The sequence below is a fragment of the Delphinus delphis genome, chromosome 14, assembly GCF_949987515.2.
Source record: "Delphinus delphis chromosome 14, mDelDel1.2, whole genome shotgun sequence".
In the NCBI taxonomy this organism is placed as follows: Eukaryota; Metazoa; Chordata; class Mammalia; order Artiodactyla; family Delphinidae; genus Delphinus; species Delphinus delphis.
In genome coordinates, this window is record NC_082696.1 from 13,825,981 (window position 1) to 13,846,730 (window position 20,750).

The 20,750-nt window shown below is 40.4% G+C and overlaps 1 protein-coding gene across 15 annotated transcripts in view; it reads left to right on the forward strand.

Annotated features, from left to right (window-relative positions):
- SYNE1 (spectrin repeat containing nuclear envelope protein 1) overlaps nt 1-20,750 on the forward strand; it is a 464,275-nt gene that overhangs the window by 239,812 nt on the left and 203,713 nt on the right. For all 15 annotated transcript variants that reach the window (XM_060029753.1, XM_060029751.1, XM_060029760.1 and 12 more), the window contains 11 exons: nt 947-1,100; nt 3,778-3,921; nt 4,714-4,878; nt 9,031-9,348; nt 10,050-10,205; nt 10,361-10,531; nt 11,156-11,482; nt 12,932-13,084; nt 13,394-13,561; nt 15,796-15,972; nt 18,180-18,326. In XM_060029753.1, the coding sequence (XP_059885736.1) occupies nt 947-1,100; nt 3,778-3,921; nt 4,714-4,878; nt 9,031-9,348; nt 10,050-10,205; nt 10,361-10,531; nt 11,156-11,482; nt 12,932-13,084; nt 13,394-13,561; nt 15,796-15,972; nt 18,180-18,326 (2,080 nt within the window). The remainder of the gene's footprint in view (nt 1-946; nt 1,101-3,777; nt 3,922-4,713; nt 4,879-9,030; nt 9,349-10,049; nt 10,206-10,360; nt 10,532-11,155; nt 11,483-12,931; nt 13,085-13,393; nt 13,562-15,795; nt 15,973-18,179; nt 18,327-20,750) is intronic.

Here is a 20,750-nt window from a genome sequence, read left to right on the forward strand (position 1 = left end):
CTGGGAATTACCCATGGAGAGCAGGGGAGCTGGAATGTTTGTAAACAAACTGCCATGAGTCAGGCAGGCAGTCGAGGATTGCCTCCAGGGGACGACAATCCCTGGCATTTCTTGCCTACAGTGCCCTCAAGCTGAGAGGGCACCAGGGACCAAAGGATGGCCTCAGGCCAAGAGGGCAAGGAGTTGGCCTTTGGAGGACCGGTTGGCAGTGTAGTGCAGGGGTCTGGTCGGGGGGTGGGTGGAGCGCAGAGTGTCTGCTACAGAAGCGTTCCAGCCTGTTAGTAAAGTTAGACACAAATGATGAACGGAGTTAAACATGTAACATCTGTATTGAGAGAAGGAAGTGCTTAATTGATCAGGAAGAGAAATCATCAGGTTTTAATAATTAGACCAATTCAGGAAATGTTAGCCTATATCATTTGTGATTTTCTGATTTTTAAATCTCATGCAAGGTAGTGACTATGCTTGTTCTTGTTGGGTTCTTCCGTCCTTCTTTTATGACTTTTTTTTTCTCTCCTCTGGGTGTCCTACTCAACTTCACGGAGTTAAATATTGCTTCTCTTTCTGCCCTGAGTCTTGGCTCTGAAAAGCCTCGCTCAGGGCATCTCTCCTGGTTTTGTCTTCAGGCCTCTCCCAGTGTCTTGTGTGACCTGGTTACCTGACTATATATATATATAAAACCTGACTCCAGGTTTTATATCCAGTCCCTCTTCTCCACCCGTTGGCCTGGAATTCACTGACCCTTGCTTCTCAAGGCTGTGCTTGCCAGGGACCCAGGCTCGGATTTGATAAGCCACAGCCATTCAGCCCCTCTCAAGCCTGCCCCCGTCCTTATCTATGGGCTTCCTGCTGGGGGAGTAGACAGAACCAACACAGTGATAGAGGTCAGACAGATTGAATGTACATGGCTTCAGTGTAGATTACTGTCCTTTCAATTACCTTTCAGTCAACTTGAAGGAGCTCTTTCTAAGTGGACAAGTTATCAGGACGATGTTCGACAGTTTTCCAGCTGGATGGACAGTGTGGAGGCCAGCCTAAACGAATCCGAAAGGCAGTATGCAGAAGTGCGGGAGAAAACAGCCGCTCTCGGCAAAGTCAAGGTGGGACCTGGATTTCGGATTCCATTTGTTTTCTGACAGGTGCTTCAGAATAGCCATAGTTGTACAGAAATGTGCTCACCTGAATCCTAGGGCTGTCCACGTAGGCAAACTCTATTTGAGGGCTTTACTATAATTTCTAATGGCTTCTCAACCCAAACTTTTGTTTGTGGCTGTTTTGTTAGTGAGTGAAAATGTCCTCTTCCAGGAAAACCTCATAGACGCATGTTTTATGATATATTTAAAATTTGGCAACTTGTAATAGCTTTTCATATCTTCAGCCGGCTCATCATTCGGAAGTAAAAGTACTTTCTTTTCTATCACATCCTTTTCTATTTGTACTTTTGTATGTTTTTCATCATGCTTAGATTAGTACAGTACTACATGTAAAGATTAATAGATAGATGGATAGCTTGATGGTAGATAGATAGATAGATAGGTAGGTACTGGAGGTATGTTCTTAAACCTCGTTTTTGTTGGTATTAGTATTCACACATAACATTTTGGAAACCTTTGATTTATTCATCCAGGGCATATTCCAGGCCATATGGATGTCCTGTTCTACCTAAAACTTACTGTGTCCTAAACAGTACTTATTATCTTCTACCCCAAATCCTTCACACTCCTGTATTCTCGGTGTCAGTCCTTTTGTGTCACCCCACACTGAATACCCGAAACTGGGAACCTCGTTTCCCCACCTCCTTCTTTCTTACCCCCGCTTTGAATTAGGCAATAGATCTTGCTGATTCCGGTTCAGCAATGTCTCCTGACTCTAATCTATCCTTTTCCTAAACTGCAACAGCTCACCTCGTCTCTTGTCTCCATCTCCCGTTATCTTCATATAAAGGTGAATGTCTCTCCTTCCTGCCTGAGAGTTCCGTTGCTTTCCACTGTTTACAGTATCGTACCAATCTCCCTCCTCTAGTTTGTAAGAATTTTAATAATCTCTTTGCCAGCTTCATTTTGCTTGCTCTCCCACCCTCCTTCCACCCTTGTGCCAGTCTTACTGTATTTCTCACTATTTCCTGAATGTACCACATTAAATGGAATTCAACTATTCCATGCCTTTGCAGAATCTCTTCCCTTTTTCACAGAATACTTTAGCTGTGCCCTGGCACCTGGCAACCTTCTACTTACCTTTCTGAATTAGTTCAGAAGCTATCTTTTCTATGATACCACCACCACCCGAGGCTTAATTAGTTCTTCTGTTCTCTGTTGTTCATATCTCTTTATCAGTTTTATAGAATATATGCTTACATACCTCTCTCCCTCAGTGGATAAAGATGCTTAATTTTCTTTTTATCCTATGCATTTGGCTCTCTGTCTGACACAGAGCAAATGCTGAGTAAAAGCTATTTGAATGACTAAATGGCCTTACGTGACCTATGGCAAATCACTTAACATTTCTGGGTTTGCATGACTGTTTGCATCTGAAAATTAATCTACTCATCATTATCTACCCATTATATTGTTATAATGATCTATTGCTATATTAATGATTCATCTATTCAATAAATGCAGGCATTGTGCTCGATTCCAAGTAAATAAAACCGACAAAGGTTGTATTCTGGAGGGGACATCTATACTCATCCGAGAATGCATGAATAAACAAATAATTAGAACTGGTGATAAGTGCCCTGAAGAAAACACTGCATGTTATGAGAGAGAGTCATTGGGACAGGGCAATTATGGACTGCTTGGAGTCGGGGGAGGGGGAGGAGAGACTGGAAAGGCGTCTCTGAAATAGTAGACGGAAATGATGCCCTAAGGAAGTTAGTGCAGAGAAGTCAGTCTGGGGAGGAGGTGGGAAAAGAGCATTTCAGATGGAATAATCAGCACGTCCCTGAGGAGGGAGAGAACTGACTCAGATAAAAGGGAGCTAGAAGAAAGGCTGGGTGTTGCTGGAGCCGAGAATCAATGGATGGCTGTTGCCAGGCAGAGGGGCCAGGGACCAGATCCTGCATTGCCATGAGGATGCTAGCCTGTGGATTTTCTACTTGATCCTGACGGCTTTGGGAAGATAATCAATGTTTTAAGCTGGGGAGTGACACGATTCCCTTTAGGATCTTACAATCTTTTATCACTCAAGCTGCTGTGTGGAGTGTGGACAAAGGGACTGGGCAGGAACTCAGGGCAGGGAATCTGCCTAGCAGGATATTGCAAAAGTCCAAGTGAAAGGTGATAGCAGGCGGGGGCTGGGGGTTTGCAGGAGACAGGAGAACACATGTCAGGATACAGTGAAGAGATAGAACTAACAGGATTTCATCATGGATGGAGGGAGAAAGGGTGACTCCAGTGGTCTGAATTGACCAGCTGGGTGGGAATGGTAGCATTTACTGTTTGAAAAAAGACTGAAGGGGAAGGAGGTTTATTGGTGGCTGGGGAAGGATGGGAATGGAGTAGAGGTCAAGTGCCCATTTTTGGACAAATTAAGTTTGAGGTTTCCAAGTCAACTGGAATGAGAATCTCAGAGACAGTTCTGGGCCAGATATCAAATACACCCCCCGACCCTAGATGATATAGATATAGATGGATGGACAGAGTGATCTATCTATTTGTCTACAGATAGATAACCTGAGATCACTTGCCAAGTATGCAGTTAAAATATCCTAATTTTAATAGTACCATTGATATGATTATATATGCACCAATTCCTTTGTTTTTTTTTAATGTTCTCTAGTTATTAAATGAAGAAGTGCTGAGCCACAGCAGCTTGCTGGAGACCATTGAAGTCAAAGGAGCTGGCATGACAGAGCACTACGTCACCCAGTTAGAATTCCAGGACCTGCAAGAACGATACAGAGACATCAGAGAGCGGACCAAGGTATGGCTCACCGTGTTCCACACAAACCCACTGAAAATGCAGTGTTTGGAGCTGTGCTTATTTAAAGACTCGTTTATCTGGGGCAGTGACAGCCTTGTGAAAACATATAGAACAAAAAAATGCAAAATGAATTTTAATACTTTGAATACCCCACTGGCAAAACCCTCAACTATTGTTAGCATATGAAAGTTACTGAAGGAAAATAATTCTCAATTAAAAAGTCCTAGAGATGTACCTATTGTAGAAAAATTGGGGGCAGCTTCATAAGGAAGACTCATAAATTCTTTAATATGTCTGCTGATGACAATTTTCTAAAGCCGGAAATAATCGCCAACAATATTTATAATACTGTGCTTTATTTATTTCTTTGTGAACTTTCAGCACACCTTACTTTATTAGACAAAGTACATGAAAAATTAAATCCACAGTGAGTCCAAATCCTCACTGAAGTCACAATATAAGAATTTCAGTTCTCTTCATTAGAAAAAATGTATTTTTATGACAAATAAAGTTAATTCAGTTTTTGGAATATCCATGTTACATTTCATAAGGAATTCAGAGATCAGGAAGTTAATTCAAGAAAGTGATCTTTAAGACCCCTTTTACTCCTAATATTACGTTTTTTTATATTTTTTGCCTAAATCTTAATGTTTTACTTTTCTAGGAAACATTCATATTTTAATGACTTAATAATCGTGCTTTTCTAAAATTCCAAAAGTGAGTTCTTACAGTTCGTTGAAACTGCATGTAGAAATGTATCCCCATCTTAATCGTCTTACATGCTAATAATAGGAAGCAGTAACCAAGTCTGAAAAACTAGTTCGCCTGCACCAAGAGTATCAGAGAGACTTGAAGGTGTTTGAAGCTTGGCTGCAACAAGAGCAAGAAAAGCTTGACCGATATTCAGTTCTTGAAGGTGATGCCCACACTCACGAGACAACGTTGCGGGATCTTCAGGTAAAGTCTACTTCATCATAAAACAAAGGAATTTTCATTCTGAATATGGAATCATTATTATTATTATTAATTTTTTTTTTTTTTTTTGTGGTACGCGGGCCTCTCACCGTTGTGGCCTCTCCCGTTGCGGAGCACAGGCTCCGGACGCACAGGCTCCGGACGCGCAGGCTCAGCGGCCATGGCTCACGGGCCCAGCCGCTCCGCGGCATGTGGGATCTTCCCCGACCGGGGCACGAACCCGTGTCCCCTGCATCAGCAGGCGGACTCTCAACCACTGCGCCACCAGGGAAGCCCCAGGAATCATTATTTTAAGCAGTGGGAAGTTACTGTGACCTGAAATCCTATAAATAGCTGATATATATTAAGTGAAACCCTAGTGAGGTCTGGTCTGTAGCGTTTGGGGACCTCAGTAGTGTATGCTAGTTGAGATCATTTGCTAGTCAGTTGAGACTGAGCAGGGCTGGAACTTGAGGACTTGGTTGAGTTGCTAAGGTGGCCTCTGACAGGAATGGCTCGTGGCCTCATGTATGGTGTTGGCTGGTCCACCTGCCTGGTCCTCCCTAATGGGTTGAATCAGATGTGGAACACAGCTGCAGGAGTCAGTAGCACGTGACACTTCTCAAAGTCAAATTGGTGACACCATCTTAGGCCATCTGGTTTTAACCCAAATCTCCCACATTGCTGAGGATACAGGCCCGGGGACAGAGACCCAGAAGAAGGAATTTGAGGAGCTAGAAAAAGCACTGGTGCTCAGCTAAGCAGTCTGAGATTCAGGGCGAGATGGCAAACTTCATGGGGAAAGTGGTCCTAACCCACTTATTCATTGACTCATTCAACATTTACTGAACACTTAATGCGGTGCAGACACTGTACTTGGCTAGCTACTGCAGGTAAAGATGATTAAAATATTATTCTTGCCTGCAAGGAACTTGCATTCTAAAGAAATGTGGACCCGTTGATAGGTCGTAATGATCTATCTAACAATGTGATAAGGACAATACTAGAACTACTCTATTATTAGGGATCTTATGGGAGCATCAAAGAGAGCCCCTGGGGCTTCCCTGGTGGCGCAGTGGTTGAGAGTCCGCCTGCCGATGCAGGGGATGCGGGTTCGTGCCCCATTCCGGGAAGATCCCACATGCCGTGGAACGGCTGGGCCCGTGAGCCATGGCCGCTGATCCTGCGCATCCGGAGCCTGTGCTCCACAACGGGAGAGGCCACAACAGTGAAAGGTCCACGTAACGCAAAAAAAAAAAAAAAAGAGAGCCCCTTAATCTTACCTGGAGAGACAGATAGGGGTCAGGGGGTTCCCAAGAAGGGGAAACCAGGCACACAGAGTAGAGAACAGAGAAAGGCCAGCAAGACAACTCTGTGTCCCACCAGCTCTGTGTTAGAACTTACTGAACACTGTCAGCTCTTATTGGAATTGGTTCAGGATTGGGCAAGATGTACCTACAGCTCACACAAGGTGGAAAAGCGGGACTGAGATGGTCATCGCTGGCATATAACATTTCTGGCTATTTCAGTGGGTCTCAGGGAGTGTTGTGTAATGGCGGGAGTGCACGGTTGGGATTAGGGAGTTTGGACTCTGACTTACGGTGAGAACTGACCCTGGGTGACTTTGGCAGAGGTAAACGTCTCTGACTCAGTTTTCTCCACAGAGTTGTTCTGAGGAAGGATTAAATGAGACGGGAGAAAAATCTTATTTAAATAATAGTCCATTCATGAAATAAATATACAGCAGAAGTTGAAGAGTCATAGTTTCATTAGCTTATTTAAGGGTCTCATCCATTTTATTCTTAATAGTAGCACACCCTGGTCTGCTACGTTTAGCTGTTGTAATTTATCTTAATGGAATGGACTTGGTTTTCTGGCTATAACCCCTCCCAGCCCTTCACTCCAGACATTCTTGGCCAGCAAATGCCAAGCTCTCCAAGTTCTGTGTAGGAACTGGGCCAAGAAGCCACTTGTCACCAGCAGATGTTTCTCCTGTTCAGAAGAAAATGTTTAACTTTGGTCAGTATTAATGTAGCCCAAACCCAAACCTAACTCCAACCTCTCAGTTCACTGTGTATTAATTCTTATGGACACTGTCTTATTTTGAGTCACCACAGATGTTAAAAAGGGAGGGGAGATGCTAAGGCAGAAATTGGTGGTGGAGACGTGACATTCCAACTGCACAGCAGAACTACTTCAGGGTCCCGATGTCCTACAGCTCACTTAGTCATCTGGGGGTCTGCCAGCAGTGTGAAACATGTTCACAGATTATTTTGCATTTACTGAAGGTTTAATTTGAGTCTTAGAACATATAGATTTTTTAAATATTTAACTGTATTTTCCCCTCAGAATAAATACTTGAAATGTGGTATATATATAAGAATTTATCTAATGCATTGATTTGTAGAATAGTGAAAACTGCTATAAAATAAGGAAAAGGGTGATATATTAAGAAAAGTAGGGGCTTCCTTGGTGGCTCAGTGGTTAAGAATCCGCCTGCCAATGCAGGGGACACGGGTTCAAGCCCTGGTCCAGGAAGATCCGACATGCCATGGAGCAACTTAGTCCATGCGTCACAACTACTGAGCCTGTGCTCTAGAGCCCGCGAGCCACAACTACTGAGCCCACGTGCCTAGAGCCTGTGCTCCGCAACAAGAGAAGCCACTGCAGTGAGAAGCCCACACACCGCAATGAAGAGTAGCCACTGCTCGCCGCCACTAGAGAAAGCCCGCGCACAGCAATGAAGACCCAACCTAGCCAAAAATAAATAAATAAGTTAATTAATTAATTTTTAAAAAGGAGATTAATTAGGGCAAGGATCAGTAGACTGTAGCCCAGAACCCGTATTTTAAATGAGGTTTTATTGGAACACAGCCACACCTGTTCATCTGTGTAGCGTCTATAGCTGCTTTGGCACCACAAGGGCAAGGTTAGGCAGTTAAGTACTTGCAGCAGATTGTGTGGCCCACAAAGCCTAAAATATTTGCTGTCCAACCTTTTATGGAAAAAGTTTGCCAAACCCTGAATTAAGGAAAGAGATTGTACAAAATTACCTTTAAAAAATTTTAGGAATTTTGGAATAAAATTTCTGTTTGTCATCATTTTGATTAATATTTTACCATATAAATTGTTCTTCTTTTCCATTTACAATACATTCACATTACAACATTTTTGGAGTGATATCATAGCTGAGGACAAATGTATCCAATAGTCTGAACCGTATAAGATTGCTATTTCTATGGGTAAAAGTGGTCAGATATGAGCAATTTCGTTGGTATTAAAGATTTTTTTATAATATTGTATTCTGACTAAATATGTTGGCACTTTTAACATTCTTGGTAGGATTTGACTTGGTCCCTTTCAACTTTAGATGATCAGATCCAGTAACACAAGTGTATAATACCGTTTTGCCAACATCTTTAAGGATATGAGTTTTTCTTTCTATAAAAAAAAGTAGTTTATGCTCTTCAAGACTTGGTTCCTACTAAATTTGTAGGGTTAATTTCTGGGACTTATGCTTTGGTGGAGGGAAATGTATTTGTACCTAGGAGTACCTGATGGGCAGGTGTGATAATTCAGCCTTTCAGGTTTGTATGCCCTGTACCCTCCAGGGCCAACTTCTCTTTGCCATCGCATTCCCTAGAACATCTTTGGCAAAGAATCCCTCCTGAGCAAAAACAAGGTCCATTGTTCTTTTCTCAGCCACACATGTAGCACTGATCCCATTCAATGTCAAAGCAAGAAACTTTAGGCTCTTTAAACAGATTAGGAGCCAAAAAAAGCCTAGGTTATTATATTAAACAATAACCCTTTAGTCACAGTGTTTTTTGCCTGTAGGCTGAAAAACCAAATTTCAGACATTGCTTCTAAGATGACTGAGAAAAATATTTCTCTCGGTGTGTGTATTTGTGTGTATATGTGTGCACTCTGATTAATTTAATTGGAAATATTTCAGAATGTTTCTCCTGACTTGGGAGACAGTATGCAGTTTTTGGTACATATTTTTTGTGGGTAAGTCGGAATCAAAGCATTCTTTCCTAACGTGAAGTTTTCTTGAAGCCAACGTGAAGGGCACGGTTGGCTTGGGTGAGACATGATCACCTACACGGGTGTAAAATATAAGTGAGGTGTGGCAGCCATACCTTTCCCCTACAGGAGCTCCAGGTGCACTGCACAGAAGGACAGGCCCTGTTGCATTCAGTGCTGCACACCAGAGAGGAAGTGATACCATCGGGCATCCCCCAGACGGAGGACCGGGCATTAGAGTCTCTCCGGCAGGACTGGCAGGCTTACCAGCAGAGGCTGTCCGAGACCCGAACTCAGTTCAATAATGTAGTCAACAAATTGAGACTGATGGAACAAAAGTTTCAGCAAGTAGACGAGTGGCTAAAAGCAATGGAGGACAAAGTGAGTCTCAGAAGTGGACGTCAGTCTAACCGGGCAGCCAAGGAGATACAATTACATCAGATGAAGGTACAACTAATGTAAATTCCTCATCTTTGTCAGAGTAGCAGTTGCCTTGCATAATTTGTTTCCTTAAAATATTTAGTAACTTTTGGTCCAAGGTTTAGCTTTTGCAAAATCTCTTTCTACTTGCAAAGAAATTTGATGTACATTATAATGGGGCATTCTTCTATCAGCAGTTGTTTATTAGAATCCTAAGGCAGTCTAGTTTAATGAAGTATTTTATATTTTCTTCCCAAGCTTTATTACCTTGCTTGGTAAAGATACATGAATGCTAGTGTTGCAATAATTTGTTTATGGCTCTGATTTGAAATTGCTCTAAGGTACTACATTGACATAATACTTGAAAATTAATTTTATTCTAATTTTTATGTAGAGTCAGTGCACATGATCAAAATAATCCTTAGGCCTCTGGAACTTCTTTTCCTTATTCATCTATTTTAAAATTTATCTTAAGTACAACAAAAGATATAAAAATATATGTAATATAGACAGAAAAGCACTCAAACTCATTAAGCGTACAGTTTTTATCATGTCACTGGAATTACATTTTCGTGAAGGTTTTATGTGAAGTATTTTCAAAATTATATCACAGAATAAGTATATTCTAACAATACACTGAAATTGTTTTCTAGTAAGAAGATATATTTATTTGTCTTATTCAAGAATCTGTGAGATTGAGCCTTTCCCTCAATACTGTGTCATTTCAGAAGTGGCATGAAGAAATCACTGTGTACAGAGACGAAGTTGAGGAAGTGGGAGCCAGAGCACAGGAGATCCTGGATGAGAGCCACGTGAGCAGCCAAATGGGCTTCCAGGCCACCCAGCTGACGTCCAGATACCAAGCCCTTCTCCTCCAGGTGCTGGTGAGTGGGCCACTCCTGCTCATCATACGCCAGCAAACTTCCCAAGCCAGATGTTCTTCCTTTTGCTAACCTCCAGTGAAGATAATACGTGTTTATCAAGAAAGGCACTGGCACAGGTCTTTCATCACTGTTCAATTGTGTTTCTTCTTCCAAAGGAACAAATAAAATTCCTGGAGGAAGAGATCCAGAGTTTGGAGGAATCAGAATTATCTTTAAGTTCCTATTCGGATTGGTACAGCTCTACTCACAAAAATTTCAAGAATGTGGCTGCCAAAATTGATAAAGTAGATAAAGTGATGATGGGGAAAAAAATGAAGACATTGGAGGTAGGCATGCAAATATCAGGTTTGTCTCCCAGCCCTTCTTCTTTCACGAGCTGTTCCTGTCTCCCGCGTAGAATTGGGAGCGTGTTCATCCCCGCCCAGTATGATTGGTGATCTGTGGCTCATCATTTCACTCTAAATTCCAAGTTATAATCTCTTAAGCCAAAGACTGGCTTTCATTTATTTGTGTTGTGAAGTCATTTCAATGTCTTACACATGGCTACGCACGAAATTCTTAACTACGTTCCAGTTTGACACTAAATATTAAAAGAAAAAAATTATCTCAAATTCATGGCACTGTGCGTTAATAGAGTTTTAACTCAGATCTATAGGAGCACTGTTAAGGACAAGAGAAACATCAGGTTCTTCCTTAAGTCTCTGATTTGGAAATGATATGCTGATCAAGACTTTAAAAGACCCATATTGAAGTAAAGAAGATTCCTGATTGCTGGCAGACCAAATCTGGTTATAAACTTCAAAAAACATATTTTAAGGAGAAATCAGTAGACTCAAGAATGGGACTTGAAAGGCTGTTCTTTAAAAGGAAAGAAATAATGCTAAGTTATTTGCATTTATTTGTTTGTTTATTCATTTGTTTGTTTGTATTTGCTTCCCACTCTTTCTCAGGGTTTGCTAAAAGACATGGAGAAAGGCCAGAGTTTGCTCAAATCAGCCCGAGAGAAAGGAGAGAGAGCTCTTACATACTTGGAAGATGGTGAGGCAGAGACGTTAAGAAAAGAGATCCATGACCACGTGGAACAGTTGAAGGAACTGACCAGCACTGTCCGGAAGGAGCACATGACTCTGGAAAAAGGCCTTCATTTGACAAAGGAATTCTCAGATAAATACAAAGCACTAACCCAGTGGATAGCAGAGTACCGAGAAATCCTATACAGTCCTGAAGAACCCAAAATGGAATTATACGAGAAAAAAGCTCAACTATCTAAATACAAGGTAGTGTGTTGTTACTAACTGACAGATGCACGAGGACGTCATGTAGGACTGAACTGGTGGGACGTGATTCCTGGTTTGTGTCACCCTTAGTGAGTGCTAGAAAAAGTCCTAATGTGCCTATTCTGCTGGTGGGGAGTGGTATAGGTTTATTTGGCTGGGAACACTACATCAGACTTATCTTTCCATTCAGGAACTGTATTTGTCTGATATTCAAAGGTTGTATCAGTAAATGGAGGTCTATCCTGACGTGTGATCCAGGTATGTGGATCCTCGGGAAAAGCCTTCTTGGCATTAGGATCTCACACCTACAGATTTTATCTTTTTTGTAGAGTCTTTCCTTCATCTTTTGGTACAGAAGGCCTATAAACTGACCTGGGGTAGATGCAAAATGAGACATCGTATTTCTAAGAAAATAAATTCTAGTTAACCAACTGTAGTTAAACATCTTAGAAATTAATTTTTGAAAGAATAAATGGTGATGTGGATATCACTATACATGCTGTAGATATAAATATTTCACATGCTCAAATCTGTGAAACGGTTATTGAAGCTTATACATGGAATAGTCTGTTTTCTAAATTTGACCCAAATTGTTGAGCGATATTTTTTAAGAATTACAGTGTGATGGCTTTGCCTCGAGGCTTTTCCTGTCAGCAGCTTTTTCCTACTCCAGCCAGTGTGTCTATTCCTGTCCTCGGTTCTTCTGCCTCGCCTGACAGTGTGTCTTTGAAGGTGTTACATAAGAACCACACTGCTGCTGCTTTTTTAGTTCCCTCTGAGTTCTTGATATATTTAAATAGCACTTTTAGGCCATCATAGCAACGTTGCAACTGGAATTTGTCTCCCAGACTTCACATCCAGCTCAAGCTGCTATTGATTTCACGAGTCAAAATCAAAAGATAGCACCTTGCTCCCTTCGTAGAGAATTAAGGTTTACTTCTCTGCCGAAAGGAATGAGCTAGAAGCCAGCAATATGAACCATGTTAAATTTAGCCGAATGTAATTCTTTTCCATACTTCTCTCTGCGCATGTGAAGGGCTATTTGACGTCTTACTTTTACTCTGTATTGAAAAACTGTATTAGCCATAAAAAGGCATTCTCTCTTTATTGCTTTATACTTATTAATTTTTAAAGTATTAAAGAATTTTTAAAGTATTTTTAAAGTATATGTCAGATCTTTATTTTTAAAGTATTTTTTAAAGTATATGTCAGATCTTTATTTTTAAAGTATTTTTAAAGTATTTAAAGTATTTTTAAAGTATATGTCAGATCTTTAAAGTATATGTCAGATCTTTATCTTTATCTTTAAAGTATATGTCAGATCTTTATTTGAAGTAGATAAACTTGAAGTAGATAAACATGAAGTAGATACATGCCAACGTATATGTATATATTCGCCTTGATCACATAGATGAGCTGGCTCTTGTTGTTTTTTCTTTGTAATTCAAGTCACTTCAACAAACGGTGTTGTCCCATGAACCATCAGTAAAATCAGTGAGAGAAAAAGGGGAAGCCCTCCTGGAGCTGGTGCAGGATGTTGCTTTAAAGGACAAAATAGATCAACTTCAAAGTGATTACCAGAACCTCTGCAGTGCAGGAAAAGTAAGGAGTGATCAGAAATTCAATACAAATGTATGTATTTGCCACAAAGGGGGTCCTGACTCCTTTTTATCTGTCAGAAAATTTTAAGGTGTGGTATGGGTCAATATTTTTCCTTTTATTCAGATGGGCGTTTTAAATGGCGAAATGACTTTGTGGGTCGTGTTGTATCTTTTTTTTTCCGTTCCTAGTAAGTTTCTGATGTGTGTAACTCTACCTACCCTATGAGTTTTCCTGGGCTTTTAAAATTATGAAAGTTTTGAGTAGATTTTTGGCTTGAAAGTCACTTCTAACGGACACCTGGCTTCACAGGAGCATGTTTGCCGTCTCGAGGTGAAAGTCAGAGACCACGAAGATTACAACGGTGAGCTCCAAGAAGTGGAAAAGTGGCTGCTGCAGATGTCAGGAAGGTTAGTGGCACCCGACCTCATGGAGACAAGCAGTCTAGAGACGGTTACCCAGCAACTGGCCCGCCACAAGGTATGCCTGAGCTTTAAGGAGCTGAAGAATACAGGGTGGCTTTAGCAGGTGTGCCGTGTGTATGTGCGTGCGCGTGTGTGTGAGCGCACACATGCACCTCTCTGGGTCGTGACGACTGCACCTAAAGAATCAGGTCTGAGTCTCAAGAATGACTGATAATTGAGAACAGTTCAATTTCATATTTAAGTGACTAACAACAGCTGAATCTTGGCATTCACCTTCTGAACATATTGTAGCATTTTTCCCAGCCAATAGTTTTTCATTGCAGAATATAATCTTTAGGGAGTAATTTATCAAAGAGAAATTATCTTTATTTTAGAAAAGTATAGCCAAAGATAGGATACAAAAATAGTAGTCAAAGAGTCTGGGTTCTAGCCAGACTGTCTTCTTCCTAACTGGGGGGACTTAGCCTCTCTGCGCCTCCTTTTCTCCTCTGTTAAGGGTGATAATGACACCAGCCTCATCACGGGAGATAATGTATGTGAAAGTATCTTGTAAACCATAAGGTACTGCACTGATATGCGGTGTTAGTATATTTATTAATATGTATTTTTAGTAATTATATGTGCCAGGTGACAGATGTCATATAGTCACAATTTTATGGAGCAATTTCGGTGAGCTTAATGGGAAACTGATTTTTAGTCGTGACATGGTAAATATCTAGTAGTGTGTCTTAGGAAGACCAGTTAACCATTCTGGGCTTCAGGATTCCTATAGGAGAAGATTTTACTTAGCAAATACCAACAGAAAAGTAACTACACGATATAGTCTATTTGGCACTGAGAAAATACCCTCAGTAACCTCATGAAGTAGTGGTTCCATTCCAGCTCGAAGATAAAATGTTTCTTTTCAATATGGCATATATAATAACTGTTAACCCAGCACCACTGGAAAAAAAGTGGTGGACCCTGGGCTGCTGAAGGACCACCTGGTTTCCCTTAGATGTATTGATGTGTCAACCCAGGAAACTTTGTGTTGGAATGTCACTTGTCATTAGCATTGTAAGGAAATTAGAACCTGATTTGAAAAAGTTGGTTCCTGCTGTCTAAGTGATCTTGTGAGAAAGCTCACTAGAGAACACAGGTGGACATAGTGGTGTGTGTGAACTGGAATCGGGCAGAGACGGGCCCAAAGCTGGGGGCTGTGCCATTTACTACTTGTGAAACCTTGAACATGGTTTTTCTTTTCTTTTCGGCTGCGTTGGGTCTTCGTTGCTGGGCACGGGCTTTTTCTAGTTGTGGTGAGCAGGGGCTATTCTTCGTTGAGGTGCGCGGGCTTCTCATTGAAGTGGCTTCTCTTGTTGCGGAGCACAGGCTCTAGGTGCACAGGCTTCAGTAGTTGTGGCCCGCGGGCTCTAGAGCACAGGCTCAGTAGTTGTGGCACACGGGCCTCAGTAGTTGTGGCTCACGGGCTTCAGTAGTTGTGGAACATGGGCTTCAGTAGTTGTGGCTCACGGGCTCTAGAGCGCAGGCTCAGTAGTTGTGGCGCACAGGCTTAGTTACTCCACGGCATGTGGGAACTTCCCGGACCAGGGCCCGAACCTGTGTCCCTTGCTTTAGCAGGTGGATTCTTAACCACTGTGCCACCAGGGAAGTCCCTTGAACATGTTTTATAACATCTCTGTGCTTCAATCTCCTCATCTGTAAAACAATAGTAATAATACACATTTATCCGGGCTTATATATAGTCCCTTCACTATAGCAGGTGCTTAATAAATGGTAAGTGATAAAGGTTGTTTTTATCAATATAAGTATTATTAGATGTAAATTAGATCTTACATAATTTAGACATTTGATTATTACATAAATTAGATATCATATTAGATAAATTAGACATTAGTAAATTAGATTAAGTTGTAATTAGATTATTTTAGATATAAATTATACCAGAATTATAATTTATAGAGATGAAAAATGTATTAACATCCTTCTTGCTGGTAATAATACCATGGAGCAGATCTCTAACTGAGATCAGCCTCATGAAATCACTTAAAGGTTACTTCATTATTCGTGTGTAACTTAATCCATTAAATTCATTAACTTTTCCCATTGGAGTATCTCTGAAAATATACTTCTTTTTTCATTTGTTGATATGGTAACCAAGACAAATTGCAAAACTCTTTTAAAGACATTTTAAACAGTGAAATGATTGATCTTTAACTTTCTGTTTGATGAATAGATTATTTAAAGACTAAAACTGGAATGAGAACTCAGTACTTGTTTCATTTTTTGTAGGCAATGATGGAAGAAATTGCTGGTTTTGAAGACCGTTTGAACAACCTTAAAATTAAAGGCGACAATTTGATCAGCCAGTGTGCAGACCACCTCCAAGCGAAACTTAAACAAAATGTACATGCTCATCTGCAGGGCACAAAGGATAGTTACTCAGCCATCTGCAGTACAGCCCAGAGGGTGAGTACCACTGGAACATTCTAGAATGATGAAGAATTAAGGAGAAAAACTGTGCAAACTGGAGGTTTTTAAAAATAGTTTTTGTGCTTCAGTCTTTGGGATCGTTTTGGTGTTTTTCCAGACAGAAAATAAGAGGATAGATTTCATAGTCTCTATGTGAACATAGAACTAACATATCATATATTTGATTGATGTGATGAAGTGAATTTCAGACATGTGGTTTTTACTCCATCCCTTTATTCCATGAATTGATTATGAAAAAAATTTTTAATTTTGTTTGTTTTTATTTGCACACCATCAATAATACTTCTTTCTAATTTGCCATTTATTCTGTTACATCAAAATAAGTTTATTCTGTAAGTCACACAATAATTATTTCTTTTTAACTCTATGCAGCCCAGGTTCTACTCTAATTCAGTATTTTTATGTATTCATATAGAAATTGAGAAAAGAAGTAAGCACCAATTTCAAGGTATACTTCAGTGGGTATCCCTCCAATAAAATGGAATCCTTAATGTTATAGATATAAGTCTAAGATAAATAAGAATCACCCTTTTAACAACAATTAAGTAAAATTAGTGGATTACTCTTTATTATTCTGGAATTTATAAATGACACTGAGTAGGGTCCATCTATTTTTGTTACTGGGCTATTTAGTAAGAACTGGAGAAATACAAGTGACATGGGGAGAATTATCTGTGTTCATCACGATAATAAAAAAAATGCTGGGTGACATTAGTTGATGCCTAGACTTGGAAAATTCACCTTCAAAAAGTTAATAAACGGGCTTCCCTGGTGGCGCAGTGGTTGAGAGTCCGCCTGCCGATGCAGGGGACACGGGTTCGTGCCCCGATCCGGGAAGATCCCACATGCCGTGGAGCGGCTGGGCCCGTGAGCCATGGCCGCTGAGCCTGCGCGTCCAGAGCCTGTGCTCCGCAACGGGAGAGGCCACAACAGTGAGAGGCCCGCATACGGCAAAAAAAAAAAAAAAAAAGTTAATAAAAAAGAGGGATAAAAGAATCTAACAAATAATTGCAGATGATGACAAAGGGGGTGAGACAAGAAAAACAGTAGCATGGAGCTTTTGGTGAGCTCATTTGTTCACTCACTCAACAGAGATTTCTTAGCACTGTCTTTGTAGCAGGCTTTTTCTGTGCATTAGGGACACAGCTTAATTTTTTTTTAATTAGTAAATGTTCGAAAGACAAACATATTTTAAAAATAAACTTTTAAAAAGTAGATGAAATTCTAAGAACAGAGTCAGAATCTTATAATTAAACATTGCAAAAATGTTAAAGAAAGCAAAATACCTTTTTTCTTTTTGGTTCTGCTTGGAATAAAAATAAATAAGGGATAGTCCTAATATCAGATAAAAATGATTAATTTAATAGATGACAGAGAAAAGCAGAATTCAATTACTGCTTCTGTTGTCTCAATAAGGAAAGAACAGCCAGTCTAACCTCATAGTCTTTTTTTCTTTCTTTTGTTTTTGATGAAGAGCTTGCTCAGAAAACGTCATAGGTATATTTCACCTTGATTTCAAGGAAACACATAATAGCTTCTCAACATGTCTTTGTGGATAAAATGGAAATTGCTTGGCTGGTTGAGGATTAAGTAATTGAATAGATACATTAGAAAATGTTTGGGTTATTCTAGATTAGTGTTGTCCTGGAATGTAACTTCTAAGATGAAATGAGGGCATCAAACTCTGCCCTCCCCTGTGTTATAATTTAGTTCCAATTTACCCTACCCTAAAACAGAAGCTTTTCAGTTAGAGAAATATTGGTTATCTTTTCATGAGCCGGCATTTTATTTTTACTTTTAGTTTCTAGTTTAAATGAAAAGGACAGTATTTATATCATGGGGGAAAGCTGCAAAAACTTTTGATTTATGTTTGACCAATTTCCTCCAAAGATTTTATGTATTCTAACACATTTCTAGCGTTACATTCACCCTGCCCCCCTTGTCTTTCCATGATCAGGATATTATGTTGTAATGTGTGGGTTGAGAAGTTATAAACTGGGGCATAGCCCATGTGCTTTGCAACATTTTGGAACATACGCAGACTCCGTAGATATGTATGTAGTTTTGGGGGGCATGGTGGGGAGAGGGATCCATTGAAAGTGGACTTGTTTCATTTGCTTGCAGTGATCTTTTTAGAGATATAAAACAGCTCTCACGACCGCAGCATGATTGTTCTGTCTCAGGTGTACCAGAGTCTGGAACATGAACTTCAGAAGCACGTTAGTCGACAAGACACCCTGCAGCAGTGCCAGGCCTGGCTTTCTGCAGTCCAGCCCGATTTAAAGCCAAGCGCACATCCCCCTCTCAGCAGAGCAGAAGCCGTTAAGCAGGTAGATTGTGATTCCTGCAAGTTTATGTTACGCTGTGATTCACTGATTTGATGAAAACATGTTAAGTACGTATTATGTGCCACATTGTGCTGGTTGCTGGAGATACAAAAGTATAAATAAGGTCTGAGCTTGATTCCAGTTAAGTCCGCATTCTAACCAGGAAGACGGACGCACAACTGAGGTCAATCTGGTAGAATAAATAGGGCATGGGCACTGTAGCCAGAAGATCGATTCCAGTACCTGCTCAACAGGGTGACCATGGGTAAATCACCGAATTTCTCTGAACCTCAGTGTTCTATTAGGTAAAGTGATTATAAGTATGCTTCCTTCTGAAAGTTATGAAGAAATTCAAATGGTGTACCGCAGTGTACGTGATTTGTAAACAGAAAAGCAAAATTAGCCTCTCCTGAATTTTTTGGCACAAAACGAGGTGCTTATTAAATAATTATTGAGTGAATGCTGAATGAATTATTGTTATCATGTGAAAGGAACCTATGGTCTATTAATTTGACATCTACGTGCTTAAAATGTTGCTGCTGATACTTCATCAGAGTATTTGAGGGATGTTTCTAGATTTTTTGTACTAAGCAATTTTTCTATGTAGTGCAAAGAATATATTTTAAAGGAATTTAGTTGTAAAGGTTGCTGCCAGATAGGAAGTAATGTAAAAATTCAATTTTTTTACCTCAAATTGATATTAAAATAATGTTTGTTCATTTAGTCCGCTTAGAGAATATGTGCAATTAATATGTCCCCCAAAGTATACTTTCTGGCTTAAATGATTTACATTATTTAAGTCATGAAATGGCTCACAGAAGTGCATGTATTACACCTTATAAAAAATAGAATATGGGGCTTCCCTGGGGGCGCAGTGGTTGAGAGTCCACCTGCCAATGCAGGGGACACTGGGTCGTGCCCCGGTCTGGGAAGATCCCACATGCCGCGCAGAGGCTGGGCCCGTGAGCCATGGCCGCTGAGCCTGTGCGTCCGGAGCCTGTGCTCCGCAACAGGAGAGGCCACAACAGTGAGAGGCCTGCGTACCACAAAAAAAAAAAAAAAAAAATAGAATATGGACAAATCAAACATGGCTCTCCTTGAATCAAGAAATGAAATAAAGATTGTCTGTATTCTGCTTTTTCATTAGACTGTGAGCTTTCTTGGGTCATTCATTGTCTTGTGGCTGTTTGTTTCCAATGTACTTTATTCAGAACAATGCAGACCAAAGCTTGATTCTTCTCTTTTGTTCCCCCAAAAAAGAAGTAAAAGCGAGGGGGAGAATAACATTAATCCCAACGACCTTTCGCTAGAACAGGAAATTTCCTACAGCAGCCGCATTAGCTGTGGTTGCAGGAGGATGCTGATCCTTCTTGGGGCCCAGATTCAGTGACTGTATGGTTCATTGTTTTACTTTCTGCCCCTTCCACACTGCTTCTCAGAATGGGCTGCCCCCCTTTGGAAGCAACAGAGAAGGGAATTAGAGGTATTGGAAACACCTGGACCTCAGTTGTTCTGAAGGAGAAGAGGTTTTTTGTTGTTTCTTTTTGTTTTGCTTTGTTTTGATCAGTCTTTCCTTTGGCAAGTACTGCTTTCATGTAAAGTCGAGCAGGTCCTGGGTCATTAGTTCGCTTGGATGTGTCACTGGAGAATTCCACTACTGACAGGGTGTCAGACTCTGGGCAGGCTTTGATGGGCTGCCGTTGAATTTGGTCAGGGTCCCAGGGTGCGTCGTGTATCCCTCCCACCTGGTAAATGCTCAATACATATGTAATGATAATATGGACCTCACTACCATTAGCTAATGACAGACTGATTTGATTCCATTAAGAATGTCATTTGTTTTCATAAGGCATGATGTGAATTTGGGGGAATGAGAAAAAGTACTATCAGATTTGCCCTTGAAATTGATTTTTAGCAAAAATCTTTCATAACTGTTTTGTCATTGACAGTCAACAAGCTGCTCCCAATGCTTTTGGAATCAGGACAACTGTATACATTTTAAAATAAATCATTATTTTTTTAAAGTAAATATCTTTATAAAATAAAAATTCAGATATCTCATTCTCTGCTCATTTCCAAAGGCTGTTTGGGACAGATAACTTTCTCTGAGCCATGGGTACCTGATGGGATGGTTTTGGTTAATGGCTAATGATACTAATTGGAAGTGAAACACCAGTCAGTCTGTGCAATGGATAAAAGTTTAGGTGCTACTTTCTACTTAATGGGAAATTGATCTGTATTTGTTACATTTATGTGAGAATGATGTATCTAGGCAACCCACACAGCTTAGAGGAAATATACTGAGATGAGTCAAAAAGTTAGGCTCCATTATTCGCTATGATTTTGGAAGATCACCTGCTGTTTCTGTAGATCAACTTTATCCCATACAACTTGCAGTCAATACCTCTTTCCCAATTAATCACAAAG